The sequence below is a fragment of the Pteropus vampyrus genome, unplaced genomic scaffold, assembly GCF_000151845.1.
Source record: "Pteropus vampyrus isolate Shadow unplaced genomic scaffold, Pvam_2.0 Scaffold261, whole genome shotgun sequence".
In the NCBI taxonomy this organism is placed as follows: domain Eukaryota; kingdom Metazoa; phylum Chordata; class Mammalia; order Chiroptera; family Pteropodidae; genus Pteropus; species Pteropus vampyrus.
The window spans coordinates 2,131,092-2,146,701 of NW_011889042.1; the positions used below are offsets into that span (position 1 = coordinate 2,131,092).

A 15,610-nucleotide genomic window follows, 5' to 3' on the forward strand; every position below is an offset into this window, starting at 1 on the left:
CTAACTATGAAATTGAAAGTAGAGATGAAGGTTACAGCCAATGGAGAAAAAAAGGTTACAGCAGCCAATCCTCCTGCGGCGTTTTGTGTCTTTGCCCAACAGGAAAAGATGTTTTATGCGGAGGGGCGTTACCCAGTCGCCAATGGGCGGGCCCCCATGAAGCGGAGGAGCCAATGAGTGCAAGACGTTGAGTGACAGCTGTCCAATAGGGACACTCAGTGCTAGTATGGTTTGCGGCTTAAGCGCCGCCGCGGTCTGAGGAATGTCAACTATTCAACATGGAGGAGGAGGTCGATAAGCTGGAATTGATGGTGAGTGTAAAGTGAAGGAGATCTACTGGGTAGTTTATTTTCCCCCGATGGCCTCCAAAGTGGGACGCAGTTTGGAGCCGCCAGAAACCCTGGGTGACGGAGGCTGGACCAGACTCGACTTCCCTCCTTCTGCACCAAAGGGAGTTGCCACCGCCTGGTTTATTAACCGCCGCGGGTAAGGGGTTACATCCGGGAAACTTGTGAGGGAAATGGCGGGAGATGCTGAGGATGCGGGGCCTTTGGAATTCCTTGTTCCTTGCCCTCACCTCTCCGCTCCTCTAGGAGCTGTGGCTGGTGCCGACATTTGTATTTCCACCAAAAATACGTGACTGGAATGGTCCCAAAACGCCTTAAGGGGAGAGGTCATTAACACTCCAAGAAGGAATGTTGGGTGGGGTGGGGTTAAACCGAATGGGGCGGAGAGAAATCCCTTTAGGGCTGAATGTTTCGCATCATTCAAGGCACGCTAAAAAAAAATCTGAGAAAGGATGCTAGACTTGCATGCACGGCTTCCCAGCTGCCAAGGAAGCCCCTAAACCAGTTTCTCTTTGGCTCGAAGGTGGCAGGCAGTCCTTGGGTGGGGAAGCGAGCGATGGGCATCTGAATCACGAGCTCCTTTCCTGGATTGGGACAAGGAGGGCGCCCGGCTCTCGAGATGCATAGTTTCATTCATTTGTGAAAGTAGGGGGCGGGGGCGAATAATTGGAAAGGACTCCTTCTGCTGCTTGGCCTCCTCGAAGGCGCCAAGCTGGAAAGCTGTCCTAGTTTTCTCCTATGGATTCTTACTCGTTCTTTTTATTCCATCCCATCCCTAGACGACCAGCTTAATCGCCCGCGCTTTTTTCTTCTTAGCTTCCTTGTTTTATCTTAAGTCCTTTCTCCTCTTGTGCATTTAATCTTAGGTTTTACATAAAACTTGTGCATTACCACACGTTTTGGGGATTGGGCTGACTTCCTTTAAAATGTGGAATTTGGAGGACGCACCTATCATTGAGTCTTTTTGTTTGTTTGTTTGTTATAAAGATGATTAAGCAAAGAAGCCAAAATCTTCACCCGCAGCCCGCCCCTCCTGCCATTCTCTGGCATTACTCCTTAGGTATCATTTGTGCCTGTGTTGCTTTCTCCAAGCTGAATCTTCTGTTACTTAACATCTGCACGTGTAGTGATCCTGGAAGAAATTGAGTACCATACTCGCTCCAATTCCCATCCCCAGAAAATGTGAGACCTTGATATGACTTACTTTTTTCCGATGTATTAATGAATTGTAGTGCCTATCATATACAAATTCGATTTGAAGGCTTTCAGTTGCTTCTAAGGTTTTGAGTTTTAATGTTCTTTGATAGGGGTGGGGGCTTTGGAGATAGGGAAGGAGAGAAATGACAGAGAAGGAAGAATTTTCTGCAGCGTTCCAAACCTGTGATGATAAACTTTTAATTCAAAGTTTTGTTCTTCATATCATTAATTGTCTTTTTTTTTTAGAAAACATGTTAACTATTGTAGTTCTATAATGTTAACACCATCTGGCCCTTCTTTCTCATTCTTAATTCTTCCTCCAGATCTATATTTCCGCCTAATTGTAAGATGCTAAATGATACTAATTTTGCTTTTAACAGCCTCTACCCCCACAAGTTGGCCGTTTAGTTTTGAGGTATCGATTAAGCCTTTTCTGGACTTTGCAATAGAGTCAGTATTCTCACAGGACTTCTTTTTTATTAGATTGGACACATTTTATTTTAAGGGGAAAACGATTAAGTGTCATCTTGTAAAAAGCAGGTTTTAGAAAATTATGAGGTAGCCCGACTTAAACTTTTCGATATTTGAATGATGGGATAGTTTTAAAAAAATTCTTTTTGAGAGGAAGAGATGAAAGCAGGTCTTTTTAAATTCCTTTCAAGTAACCTAGTAGTAGCTTTCATTTTTCTCTTCAAATTAATAGTTTGTTCCCATAATCATTAGGGTTTAAAAAAGGTATTTGAACTATCGTCATAGTTTTATTATTACTGCTTTGTATTGATTGGGCAGTAAAAGATGGTATATCTCATCTTCAAATTTGCTATGCTTTTATAAAAAAATGTATCCGAACTAGTTTAGTTTCTGAGATTCTAAAAGTAAATAATTTCCTGTATAATCCCCTGATTTTAGTTGAAATATTGTAATAGCTGAGTTATGTGGCCCATGATTTGAGATCAAGACGTTCATGTTCCAGCTGTACTGAATTTGAGTTCATTTCTTAGTAGGCTCAATTCAACTAAATACTTGAACTGGACCATTTAAAGGAAAGTTAGTGAAAATAATGGAAAGTGTTTTTGCATCGATCAACATTATTAATGGAGGAATAAGCTCATTGTAGGGCAATCTTTGTTCTCTAACCTTTTTTCCTTCACTTAGTGAGTAGTGTTGTCTCATGTCCTTCCTTTCTGATACCACTAGTGATTACTCACAAAAGGTAGTGCAATGTGATATTCTATAATACTATTTCTATTTCTTGGTTTACATCTGACTTTTGAACAGATTCTTAACCAGTTAAAACGTTAGGATGTCAGTTGACTTGAGTTCAAGGAAACCTGCTACTTAAATCTTGGACCCTCTCCCCCTTCTACCATTATCACATTATTTTTCCATTTGATTTTTCTAAGTTTGAAGGAAATGGAGATGATCTCTTCCTATATTTAAGATGTTTTAGGGATTAACTGAAAAGTTAAAATCCCTTTCCATAATATTCAGTTAGGTAGGACTAATGGTGTCATGTTTAGGACACATTGATCCTTGGATATCTGTAAACTCTTGAGATAAAAAGCCTTAAGATAGTAAGTGCTTTTTGTATTGCAGTTTAAATTCCAGAGAGATAGGTTGGGTATGTAGATGTTAGGAAACTTATTACTTTACTTTTCATTTGTTGCCTTTGACATTCTTACTCAAAAGATTTGTTTTACATGGCAGTTAATAAAACGCTGTGGAGGAGCTAACCAATATAGCTCAGCAGAATGGAAATATTTTTCAAACTTTGTTTTAGTAGTAATTACAGCCAGTTTTGTTAATATCAGCCCTAAGGTATTAACAATATCCATGTTAATAACTTGTAAAGCTAGGATAGATTTATAAAATTTCTTTCTACACCTATACATGTTTCTGTTTGGATATTAATCATAGGTTAGTCATCAAAAACCAATATCATTTTGATATTTAAGTTTTTTTTTTTAAAAAACATTGCTATAAATGTTCTTAGGGTTTGGATGTCTCCTGTCCAAAATGACAATTCTTTAAATTCTTTATGCACTCAAGCTTCAACTGATGCAAGATGCTTTTGTGTTCCTTTCCTACCTATTACTGCTAACGAATGCTCTGACTTTATTGCACTACTGTACTTTACAGCTAGCAGTGCAATAGTATTGTCAAAGCATCTGAAAGCAGGATGCACACCGAATCTTGATTCTTGCTTTACATCTTTCTTCAGTATCTGAGTACTTTACTATAAACTTTGTTGCAAAAAACTGTATAATTTCATTTCCAAATGTATATGTTTTAGAAAGGCATAATTTGAAAAAAAAAGTTTTTAACTAATTAAAAACTCACTATTGTAATGCATTCTGAAACATTAAGAGAATAATTTTTATAGTTTAAGTTGTTATGGCTTGTCTAAATGACTAGTACTATATAATTTGTTTCTTTAACAGAGTGGGATAGGCTCTGGCAAATCTCAGGTTTTACTTAATTGAATTTTAAGATGAATTAGTAAGTGATGAAAACAATGTTTGCTGTATATTTCCTATGGTTACTTGCCCCATATCTTAGTCTGTATATTGTGCAGTAAAAGCTTGAATTTAAAACTTAAGAATGCTTGTTTTAAAGTTCTTTTTTGTAATTATGAGACAAAATAAAGTATGAATCCACCTCTATTTTTTATCAGTTTTATTGAGATATGGTTTATGTACAGTAAAACTCACCAATTTTAGGTGTAAAATTTGATGAGTTTTGACAAATGTTTACATTTATATGACCACTATCACAGCCATGATATAGAACATTTCTACCTTAAAAAGTTCCCTTAGTCTATGGCCATGCCACCCTGAATGTGCCCGATCTTGTCTGAATGTGCCCGATCTCGTCTGACCTCAAAAACTAAGCAGGGTTGGGCTTGGTTAGTATGGGGATGGGAGACCACCTAGGAATACCAGGTGCTGTAGGTGTTAAAAAAAAAAAAAGTTCCCCTGTGCCCTTTTGCTGTCAACCTCTTCCTCTTAAACTCGCTGGCAATCACTGTCCTCTAGTTTTGCCTTTTCATGTAAATGGGATTATATACAACATGCAGTCTTTGTATCTGGCTTCTTGCACTTAGCATAATGCTTTTGATTCATCCGTGTTGTAAGTAATAGGAGTTATATAGGTTATCATAAATCGTTTATCCATTCATCAGATTATGAAATCTGGGTTGTTTCCAGCGTTTGCCTATTATGAATAAAGTTGTTGTAAACATTATAGTACAAATCTTTATGTGTGGACATGATATTTTAATTTCTCTTGGATAGCAGGATAAATAAATGTATGCTTGATCTTATAAGAAACTGCTAAAATCTTTTCTAAAGATTAGGCTTCCAGTTTCTCCACATCCTTACCAACACCTTATATTGCCAGTCTTCTTCACTTTAGCCATTCTCATAGGTGTGTAGTAATATCTTATAGTTTCAATTTGCATTTCCTTAATGGCTAATGATATTGAATATCTTTTCACTTGCTTACAGGCAGTTGATAAATCTTTAGTGAAGTGTCAAAATCTTTTGTTTATTTTTAAATTGAGTTGTTTGTCTTTTTTATTACTACATTATAAGTCCTTTAATTTTCTCTGTTATTTGCCTTCTCACTTAAAATTTTTGGATGAAGTCCAATTTATACATTTTATTCTTTTATGGTTTATGCTTTCTGTGTTCTACCTAAGAAATCTTTGCCTAATTCAAGTCACAAATACTTTCTATGTTTTCCTCTAGAAGATTTATAGTTTCAGTTTTTATATTTAGATCACTGTCCATTTTGCGTTAATTTTTGTATATGGTATCAAGTAAGTGTGGAGGGTCTTTTTGTACATGGACATCCTCTTGTTCTGGCACCATTTGTTGAAAAGAGTATCATTTCCCTAGTGAATTTTTTGGCTCCTTTGTAACAAATCAATTAAGTATGTATGTATGGGTAGGTTTATTTATTTTTGAACTCTACTTTGTTTTGTTATGTCATCATACTGTAATAATTACTGTAGCTTTATAGTAAGTCTTAAAATCAACTAGTATAACACTTCCAACTTTGCTCTTGTTTTCCAAAACTTTTAAAGTACTTTACATTTCCAAAGAATTTTTTTGTCAATTTCTACAAAAAAGCCTGCTGGGATTTTGGTTGGGATTACATTGAATCTAAAGAAAGAATTTGGGGAGAATTGATATCTTTACAATATTGAATCTTCTGATGCATGAACATTATCTGTCTCTCTGTTAGGTCTTTTAAAATTTCAAGTGTTTTTGTTTAAGGCCATGCCACCCTGAACGAGGCCCATCCCGTCTGATCTCGGAAGCTAAGCAGGGTGGGGCCTGGTTAGTACTTGCATGGGAGACCAACCTAGGAAGACCAGGTGCTGTAGGCGTAAAAATAAAAAATAAGGGATTGTAAGCTGACAAGGTCCTTGCAGTCTGTGAGGTCAACCAAGGGTTGCCTCACCTAAAAAAAAAAAAAATTTCAAGTGTTTTGCAGTTTTTAGTGTATAGGTCTTGTTTATAATTTTTAAATAATCCACTTAATGGATTTCTACTGGTGCTCTATATGTTAAAAGGAGAGCAAGAACAGTTATAACACATGTACTAAATTCATTAAATTTCAGAAAAAAAGTAAGCTATTTGTTAAGCAAATGTCTTTATAAAGTGGCTGGGAGAATAGATACCAGGTGGAGGTAAGATACCTGAGACGTTAGGCATAGACACAAGGACATGATTTGCAGGGAATGAAGACTGTGATTGCTCAATATAAAACTATTTATTCCAAGTTATATATATAAAATTTTATTCTCAATTTTATATAAAATATGCTTCTGAATTACTTCCCTAGGCCTCAAGTGCAGCCATTTTCCTCTTCTTTGGCTTTTAATTTCCTACCAATTACTAGTGGGCTATTAGAGCAGTGGGTAGAATTTTGTTTTTTAATAATGTAGAATATTAAATAGGGAGGAACTGAGGGAAGAAAACTGCTTACTTTGAGGACCTCATTCTTTTCTCTGAAAATTGAATTGATAACAACATAATACATTTCTTTTTAGATATCACTGAATTTTCTATTAAGAACGTGTACAACCATAAAGTTTTTTGTGTAAAAGACTTTATACTACTAAAATATGAAAAAAAAAATGTATCAGTTGGTAAGGAGAGGGAAGGTTCTTTTTTCTACCTTAAATTATATTTTGATGTGACATCTTCAATTTTTGGAATAGGGTATGGAAAGCCATCCATATGAACTCATTTAAAAATCGAGCAGGCAATTTTGTTCTTTGGAGCAAAGTAAAAGATTTATTTTTTTAAAAAGATTTTTATTAAAATGTAGCTAACGTATAGTATTGTATTAGTTTCAGGTGTACACTATAGTTTTTCAACATTTATAGATCTAGAGAAGTGGTCATCATGATAAGTCCGGCAACCATTGGTACCACATAATGCTATCACAATGTTATTGCCTATATTCCTGTACTGTACATTACATCCCCATGATTTATTTATTTTATATCTGGAAGTTAGAACTCTTTTTTCCCCTTCACTATTTTTCTCCCCTTTAAAAATTTTTTCAATTAAAGTTGACATTCAATATTATATTAGTTTCAAGTATACAGCATAGTGATTAGACATTTATATAATTTATGAAATGATCCCCCTGACTCATCTAGTACTCACCTGACACTATAAATAGTTATTACCATATTATTGACTATATTCTCTATGCCTTACATCCTCATGACTATTTTTTAACTACCAATTTGTACCTCTTAATCATTTCACCTTTTTTACCCAGCTCCCCACCCTCTTCTCATCTGGCAAACATCAGCTTGTCCTCTGCATCTATGAGTCTGTTTTGTTCGTTTATTTTGTCCTTTAGATTCCACTTCTAAGTGATATCACATGTTATTTGTCTTTCTCTGTCTGACTTATTTCACTTAGCATAATACCTTCCAGATCCATGCATGTTGTTACAAATGGTAAGATCTCAGTCTTTTTTGTGGCCAAGGAAAAGGAAAAGTTTTAAACAAACAAAAATATCTTTTTTAGCCAAACATGATACAGTTTCAATATTAAGAATATCCCAGGTAATTATATTTTAAAAGACTATACTCTTAATTTATTTTAATATATAACATTTTAAAAGTTTGAATAACTCAATCCTTGATTCTTTGATTCAGTGTTTTTGTTCTCATTTTATGAATGAGGAAATAATCTTAGTTTTCGCTAAGGTTTTCATATAGTGATTTAGTGACTATAAAATTTATTTTTTCAGAACAATTTATTTTTGTTAGGAAATGTGAGAGTTTGGTAGCTTTTATGAATTTCTTCTCTCCCCACTTAATTTGCCTAATTGTGGATGACAGTACTTCAAACTTTCATCAGTAAATGTTACTAGGGCAGGCTAGTACTAAAGACTAAAGATATTAAGGAACTTATCTGGGACACACAGATAAATTGAATACATTAAGAAAGATGCCATGATGGGACAAGTAAATATCAGGTGTTATGGGGACACATTGGAAAGAGGCACCTAACCTGGGGAAGGCTTCTTGTTAGAGGTGAGGTATAATCTGAGATTTGATGAGTGAGTAGGGATTAGCCAGTGTAGGAAATGGGAAATGTTTCAGGCAGAGGAAACCGTGCATGTGACAGTCCAGAGATGAGAGATGTTGGTCAACTGGGAGAAACTGCAAGTGGTACAATATAGTGTTGAGATAAGGAGCAGGAGGTTTGAGACAAAGAACTAGTAAAATCAGTATTCTAGCTGTTAAATTGGAAACCTCTACCACACCATTTTTTTAATTTCAGTTATATACCATAATGATTTGATATACATATGTATTTTATTGTGAAATGATCACCACAATAAGTCTAGTTAACATCTATCATCACACATAGTTAAATTTTTTTTTTATTGTTGAGAACTTTTAAGATCTATTCTCTTAGCAACTTTCAAGCATATAATACAGTATTAATAGCTATAGTCACCATGCTGTCTGTACATTATATCCCCAAGACTTGATTATTTTATAACTGGAAGTTTGTTTTCACTAGCTGAAAGAAATCTGAAGAGAATTTTCGCTTCCATGAAAAAGCTGTTACCATTCTAATAATGTAGGTCTTTCATAAAAGCGAAGTGATGTAGTGTGAACTTTCAGAAAGCTGGGGATATTCTTCATGCCATTTTGGCTTACTGAAAGTATACTTGTATCTACATCTTTGTCATGACTTCATGATGGGCATAGTACATATCCCTTCCTCTGAGTATGCTTTGGCCAATGATATGCGGGCAGTAAGGCACCGTGTGTTAGCTCTGAACTTGGGCCTTAAGAGACCTTGTGTATTTCTGCTTACTCTTGTGCTTCTACTCTCTCCATGAGAATATCTGCTGCTTCAAGGAAGATGAGCTATACCTCGAACAAGCTCCTACCAGGCAACCCACAGAATTGCAATGAGAAGCAGAGCCCAGCCTTAGAGCACCTGAACCTAGTCAAATTGCAGGTCCATGAGAATAAATGATTATTATTTTTAAGTTGCTAAGTTTCTTGGCATCATGTGCCACAATTTTAAAATATGTTGCTTTAATCTAGGCTGCCGTTTGAATTTCAAAACTTATTCTATTCATTTACTCATATGTTGGCTAATTCATTCTTAGCAGTATAGTCTCATTATAAGGTATTATCTCATAAATAAAGGAAGCATTGTGTTTGTCCTGATTGTTAATAAGTGACCAAGGATAAAGAATATACTCTGATTTCTCTTCAAATTGTATAAATCTTTCACCTTTTACTAAAGATATGGTTCTGTGCCACTTCTCTTTCTGGCCCTAAGTTTGATAACATTGAGAAACCTCAATTTAGAGTTGCCAGACTTAGTTGAAAATAGAAGATGCCCAGTTTAATCTGAATTTCAGATAAACAGTATATATTTTTAGTATAAGTATGTCCAAATGTTGCATGGGACATACTTATACTAATTGTTTTCATTGTTTATCTGAGATTAAAATTTAACTGAGTGTCCTGTATTTTATGTGGCAACCCTACTTCAAATATACTGTCAGAATGCATTTTTATACAGTTACAAGTAGAATACATTAGATTATAATGCTAATACTTACTGATCAAATAATTACCAGCTATGACTTGTTTTACCTATTGTGTATGAGGAACTGTGCTGAGCAAAGTTAAATATGTAAACCAGCAAGAGAGAAACATAAATCACAAAAAATCCATATGAAGAAAAGGTACAGGGTGCTGTGTCTTTGAACAAATAGATATAATCTTGTCTTTTATAATCTCTTAGCACATAGACAATACATACGTTTATACTGAGTGAATGAGAGGGGCTAGAAGTTACCTTTAAAAAAAGAATCTTCCCTATAGCATATTTATCATGAAGACTTAGAAATCCTGATTAACAAAATAAAACATACTTAGAGATAGAACTAAAACTTTGAAGAAAACAGATTTCTTTAGCGATTTTGTTTATCTCTTGGCTAAGAATGGATTAGCCAACATATGACCCAGCACTACTGGCTTTACTAGTTTAAAAATCTTTCCTAGATACTTCTTGCTCAGACATTTAATCTTCATTTTATTTCCTGAGGTCTAACTCTTCCATTTTTTTTCATGAATTCAAATAAATTTTAAAAGGCAGTAGACAGTAACTGTCTTTTACATACCCAGCAATATGCTTGGCATTTGGGTTTCAGAAGCAATCACACTTTTTTTTGAATGACAAAAAAACATTATGTCCTGGTACGTACTGTTCTTTCCATTTTTCACCCTTCATTGTTAGAAGTACAGAGATTCCGTTTATTTGGCAGTCTGCTTTGTTACCTTATCATTGACACTAAGACAGAAGCTACGTTTCTCTTAAAAAGTGATGGTTTTTTTTCTTTAGGCCATGGATCCTTAGGGAAGGTCCATCTCACCAGAAAAATGTTCATGGATACATAAAATTGCCAACTTTTAACAGGAACTTATAGATCCTTGCCCCTTACTCAGGGGTTCATGATCTGCTATTCAGAGGTTGAAGTGGTTTGAAATTAAATGACTAAACATTACTAATCTTATATCCTTTTCAGTATCTGTGTAAGCCAGAATTGCTTCCAAAGATATACTCCCTCAAAATTATACTAAGTTCTTGTTTCAAGTCTGTGCACTATTCTAATGTGTTCTTCAGTTTAGTAATGTAGCTGTCATATTTCATGTCAGTCTAATTTTATACTCTGAAGATGGTTTATCATGAGTATTTTATGTATATATATATATATATATACATACAACACAATATTATTACACAATATTATTCTATATATAATACATGATATAATATTTGAGAGTCTGCTGTTTGCTAGACCCTAATAGAGATTAGTGATTTTAAAAAATAGCCTGGCATATTTGGGACAGAAACTCAGTGTCGCTGAGGTCATCTTATGAAGAATCGTACCAGAAGTTGGAATTCTACAGGCATGAAGAAACCTTAATAATCTTGAAGAGTGACTTAGTATAGAATGTAATACATTTTTTAAAAATTGCTTTAAATGGTTATTATGTATGTAATACAGATTCATTGTAATTTAATTAGAAGATAGATAAGCAAAAAACCCCCCAAAACCTGCAATTCCATGACTATTAAGACTATGTTGTATTGTAGGTATACCTTTGTTTTTTCTAAACCAGATTCATTCAATTATTATGAAAATCTGTCCCTGTAGTCTATTATGTGTCCACAGCACAATGAACATAGGATCCTGAAATTTTTTAAAAAGTTAAATTGATGAAACCAGTTTTTTTATAGGCAGTATCTCATCCGCACTATCCTAACAGTTGTTCCATAAAGACCTGCAAATTAGGAACTGATGAACCTGCAACTTCTTCTGCTTCGATGTTGCTATTCGCCTGAAGTGACATGTCTGGAACCTGGTGCTTGTGCATATTACTGCTTATCTGTTTCAGGCAAGCACAGACAAGCATTTGTTCTATCTGGAAGAAAGTGAGTAATAGTCAACTCTTTAGCATAAATATACCAAAAACAATTGCCATTGTATAGACATTAGAGGTGACCCTTAACTTGTTGAGAACTTGAAATATTTATTAAACTGGGCTTTAGAGGGTGGTTAGTTTCCCCGGCTGTTTGTTCTTTCAAATAAATGACTGTTCTTTCTATTCCCTTTTGTCACTGAGTATTAGGCTGTATATTAAAAACTAGGGATATAAAATGAAAAGACAAAGCTCTTGCAAGAAATTTGAAATCAAGTGGAGACATTACTATGCAAACATGATTATAATACAATACATGAAGTGGTAAGCTGGAGCCATGAACAGAGTAAAATAAGAGTGGATAAAGGTATTTCTAAATCTACATTGGAGAGGAGAATGTAAGGAAAAGGGTGCTTTATGTAGATTCTTTGGTTAGTAATATATAGCTAACCTAGGTCTAGGAGTGTTTGTTGCGGGATTCTTGAACAGAGAGATGGGACACCAAGGCTATAAGGAAGCAGCATTTGTTGATGCTGGCACTGGCTCAGCGGATTCTCATCCAAAGGCTGAGCCCTGATTGTAACATAACAGGCAGTTACGTCTTGTCATGCCTACACAGCTACAGATATAAGGAAGAACACTGATTGGTTGGCAAGCTATGAGAAAATCAATGTTAGCTGGAGAGTCCTTGGAAGGCGGGAGGCCGTCAGGAACGAGCAGGAAATGGCCAGGCAGGGTCAGGCTGCCACATATTAAGATATCTAATTCTCCCTTAAAACAATGTTTCTATGGTAAATGCAGTTCTAAGCACAGCTGAATCCAGAACATAACCTCTGCTAACTCCTCTCACTATAGACATTCATATTTTTTTCCTTTAATTTCCCTGTGGTTCGATGCTGTTGAAACAAGCTCTCTCACAGAGGATGTGTTTTTACCTTTGCGGGCACTGGTCCTTCTGAAAGGGAGTACTACTGTGGCAGTGAGCAAAAAAAAAAAAGGAAGTGTTTTTAGATTGGTCTGCAATTATATATTTTTCTCCTTGCTGCCAAATAGTTAAGTGGTATTTGTGCCATTTACTTAAAGCCTTTAACTGGTCATAATAACAACTAGTATAATAGAATATATGTTATGAAATATGTAGCATGGTCTCTAAAAATCAAAATTATTTCCTAAATTGTTCCTTCTTCCATTTTGTATAGTAGCTTCATTATAGTCTCAGTCTGCTTCCAAGGATGTCTAATTGGCAGAGTGTAATTTGACTGTCTTTGGGGCTTTAATATTGATTTCCATGGACTTTTCCCAGCTAAATTGCACATTTTATTTATTACTCTTAGGATTGGTATAAAACTTTTATCATTTATTTTTATCACTGATTTAGAAGAAAACTGGTTTCTAAATATGAATGTCTTTGGCTTTAAAATATTAACTAGTTTTATTTTAAATATTCTAATGTTCTTAAAAATATGATAAGTAGCTAAAGCTTATTAAACAGCAACTTCACTATTTTACAAGGCCTCCAAGAGGCTAATTTATAACCGAGGAAGGCTGTGAATGCAGTTTATCATTATCACTTTGTTCCATTAATCAGACACTACTGAGTTTTAGAGACTATCATAATTGGTCAGTAAATGTCCTACCATGTAAGTAAACAATTTCCTGTTTATCACCAGATCCTAGAACCCTATCGATATTGTCTGCTGTGTAAATAGCTCTGAGTAGTGCAATATTGCTTATAGGGTTTTGGTGTTTGGGAAGAACAATGGGCAGGCTGTAGAAACTATGTAGCTGAAACTGAAGCAACAGTCATCTTTGATCGGGAAGAAAAATAATAGAAGCTAGTTTTCAATATAAATATTAAAATCTGAAACTTAAATGTCAAATTTTAATATATTAGAAAGAAACACTTTTCTAAATTTTAATATTTTGATAGACTAAACTTGGGTTTCATTTATAGTACAATGAAATAATGGAATTTCAGTGTTGAAAGGGACCTTAGATTTCCAACTTTCTCATTTAACAGGAGAGACCCAGAGAGATGGAGGACTTACCCAAGGCCACTTAGATGGTTAGTGATACCAGGGCTAGAACGTCTGGCATGCATCCCAATCCTTTTGTTTCCTTTTTTCTGTACCATACTACCAGGTTGTGTTTGGAGGGAATTTTTATGAACTAACTTCAGTGATATTAGATTAAAAAAAAAAAGAACTGTTTAAATGAATTTTAGGTAGTCTTTACATTTCTCCCTGATCTATGTGATTTTTATTGGCTTTAATGTTATGTGGAACTTTGGTTTAATTACAGAAAAAACAGTAATGAAAATAGAACTAGAGGCAAGTCACAGACTGTTTCTTCATTTATAAGATGAAGGGTTCAGATCAGAGAATCTTGATGGTTTTTCTGCTTCTCAACATTTCATTGGCATCCTTTTTCCTTTTTTGTCCCCTGCTTAGGCCCATTGACTTCACTAATAAGTAAATACTTTCCCTGTGTATTATCACAAAATACTCTGTTCAGTTCTTTATAGAGGATAATCTACTCTCAAGCTGTTTTTCTTGTCTTTTAAAAAAATTTTTATTTGTGTAAAATATGCATAACACAAAATTTACCATTTTAACCATTTTTAAGTGTACAGTGCAGTGGTATTAAATACACTTACATTGTTGTGCATCCTTCGCTGCCATCCATCTCCAGAACTTTTTCATCTTTCCAAACAAACTCTGCACCCATTAAACAATAACTCCCATTCTCCCCTCCCCACATTACCCGGCGACTACCATTCTACTTTGTTTCTATAAACTTGACTAGTTATCTCATATAAGTGGACTCATACAATATTTGTCCTTTTGTAACTGGCTTATTTCACTTAGCATAATGTCCTCAGTGTTCATCCATGGTGTAGCATATATCAATTTCCTTCTGTTTCAAGGCTGCATGATATTCCATTATATGTATATATCACCTTTTGTCAGTTCATCTGTAAATGGACCGTTGGGTTGCTTTTGGCTATTATGAATAATGTGCCTATAAACAGGGGTGTCCAAATATCCGTTTGTGTCCCTACTTTCAATTCTTTTGGATGTATACCCAGAAATGGAATTGCTGGATCATATGCTGATTCTACTTTTAATTTTTTTGTTTCCTGTCTTTTGAAGTCTGTTTAAAATTCTATTTATTTACTCAAGTATTTTCCAATTAGAAGCATGGGCACATTACTTAAAAGAGGCATGGGAATTAAAAAAAAAAAACTTCTGAAAGTAGTAGTATACGAATAAATGCAACTGTGGGGAGGGGGTAAAAAGCCCTGAATTTTAGCATTTGCCAGTTTTCCTGGTGTAAATATTTCCACCCTGGCCAATTTCAAGCTACCACCATGATGTCATTGAAAGTGGAGTTGGGAAGGTATGTATAGTAGCACATGATATAGTATTTCCACTATACAGATATGGTAGACTTTAAGAGCATAGATAATAGTAAAATATAGTAAAATAAGTAGGAAGTTCTGATATTTGAGTATATGTTTGTATTTAATAACTTATTTATTGTAAATTTATATAATTTAATTTTTAGTATGCCTGTGTTTAACAGTTGGCTTGCAAAAATTTTTGGAAATTTAGTAGACTCCATCGTACCATTGTTTGGAAGCACACTCTTTCATATCTTATTAAAATGTAAGTTACTGGAAAGTGGGAATTACTTCTTTTTGGTACGGTTTGATGATTTTAATACATGTGGACCCTCAGATATTACAAGAAGCCCTAGCTGAAACCACTCTCTTGAAAAGAAGACATTGTTAAATGAACTATGGGATTAGGCTAGTTAAACTTTAAGCAGAACTAAAATACCAAGTTAAGCATACACAGACTTAGGAATTTCTGGTTCATAAACAAGTTAAGGGCTTCTAGAATAGAGATTCTGTTTTAAGATAACTTTGAAGTCACAAATCTCATAATCTTAAGAATTTTGTGGTAACTTAAGTTTTAACAACTTTTATTTAAGATTATGCTTTAGAATGTCATATAAGACCTTGAATTATGTATAATACTATGAATTGTCATTTATTTTAATAATTTTT

At 34.6% G+C, this 15,610-nt stretch overlaps 1 protein-coding gene and 2 pseudogenes across 2 annotated transcripts in view; all 3 read left to right on the top strand.

Moving 5' to 3' along the window:
• Window positions 1–158: 158 nt before the first annotated feature.
• The window catches only part of SKA2 (spindle and kinetochore associated complex subunit 2), a 27,562-nt gene continuing 12,110 nt past the window's right edge, over window positions 159–15,610 (top strand). The window contains exons 1-2 of one of the 2 annotated variants that reach the window (XM_023520398.1): window positions 195–311; window positions 8,935–9,055. In XM_023520398.1, coding sequence (XP_023376166.1) covers window positions 8,957–9,055 — 99 coding nt within the window. In that variant the 5' untranslated portion in view covers window positions 195–311; window positions 8,935–8,956. Of the gene's footprint in view, window positions 312–8,934; window positions 9,056–15,610 lie in introns of both variants that reach the window. The other variant, XM_023520399.1, reaches the window with a different exon arrangement.
• LOC111729452 lies at window positions 4,360–4,498 on the top strand (annotated as a pseudogene).
• On the top strand, window positions 5,818–5,937 carry LOC111729446 (annotated as a pseudogene).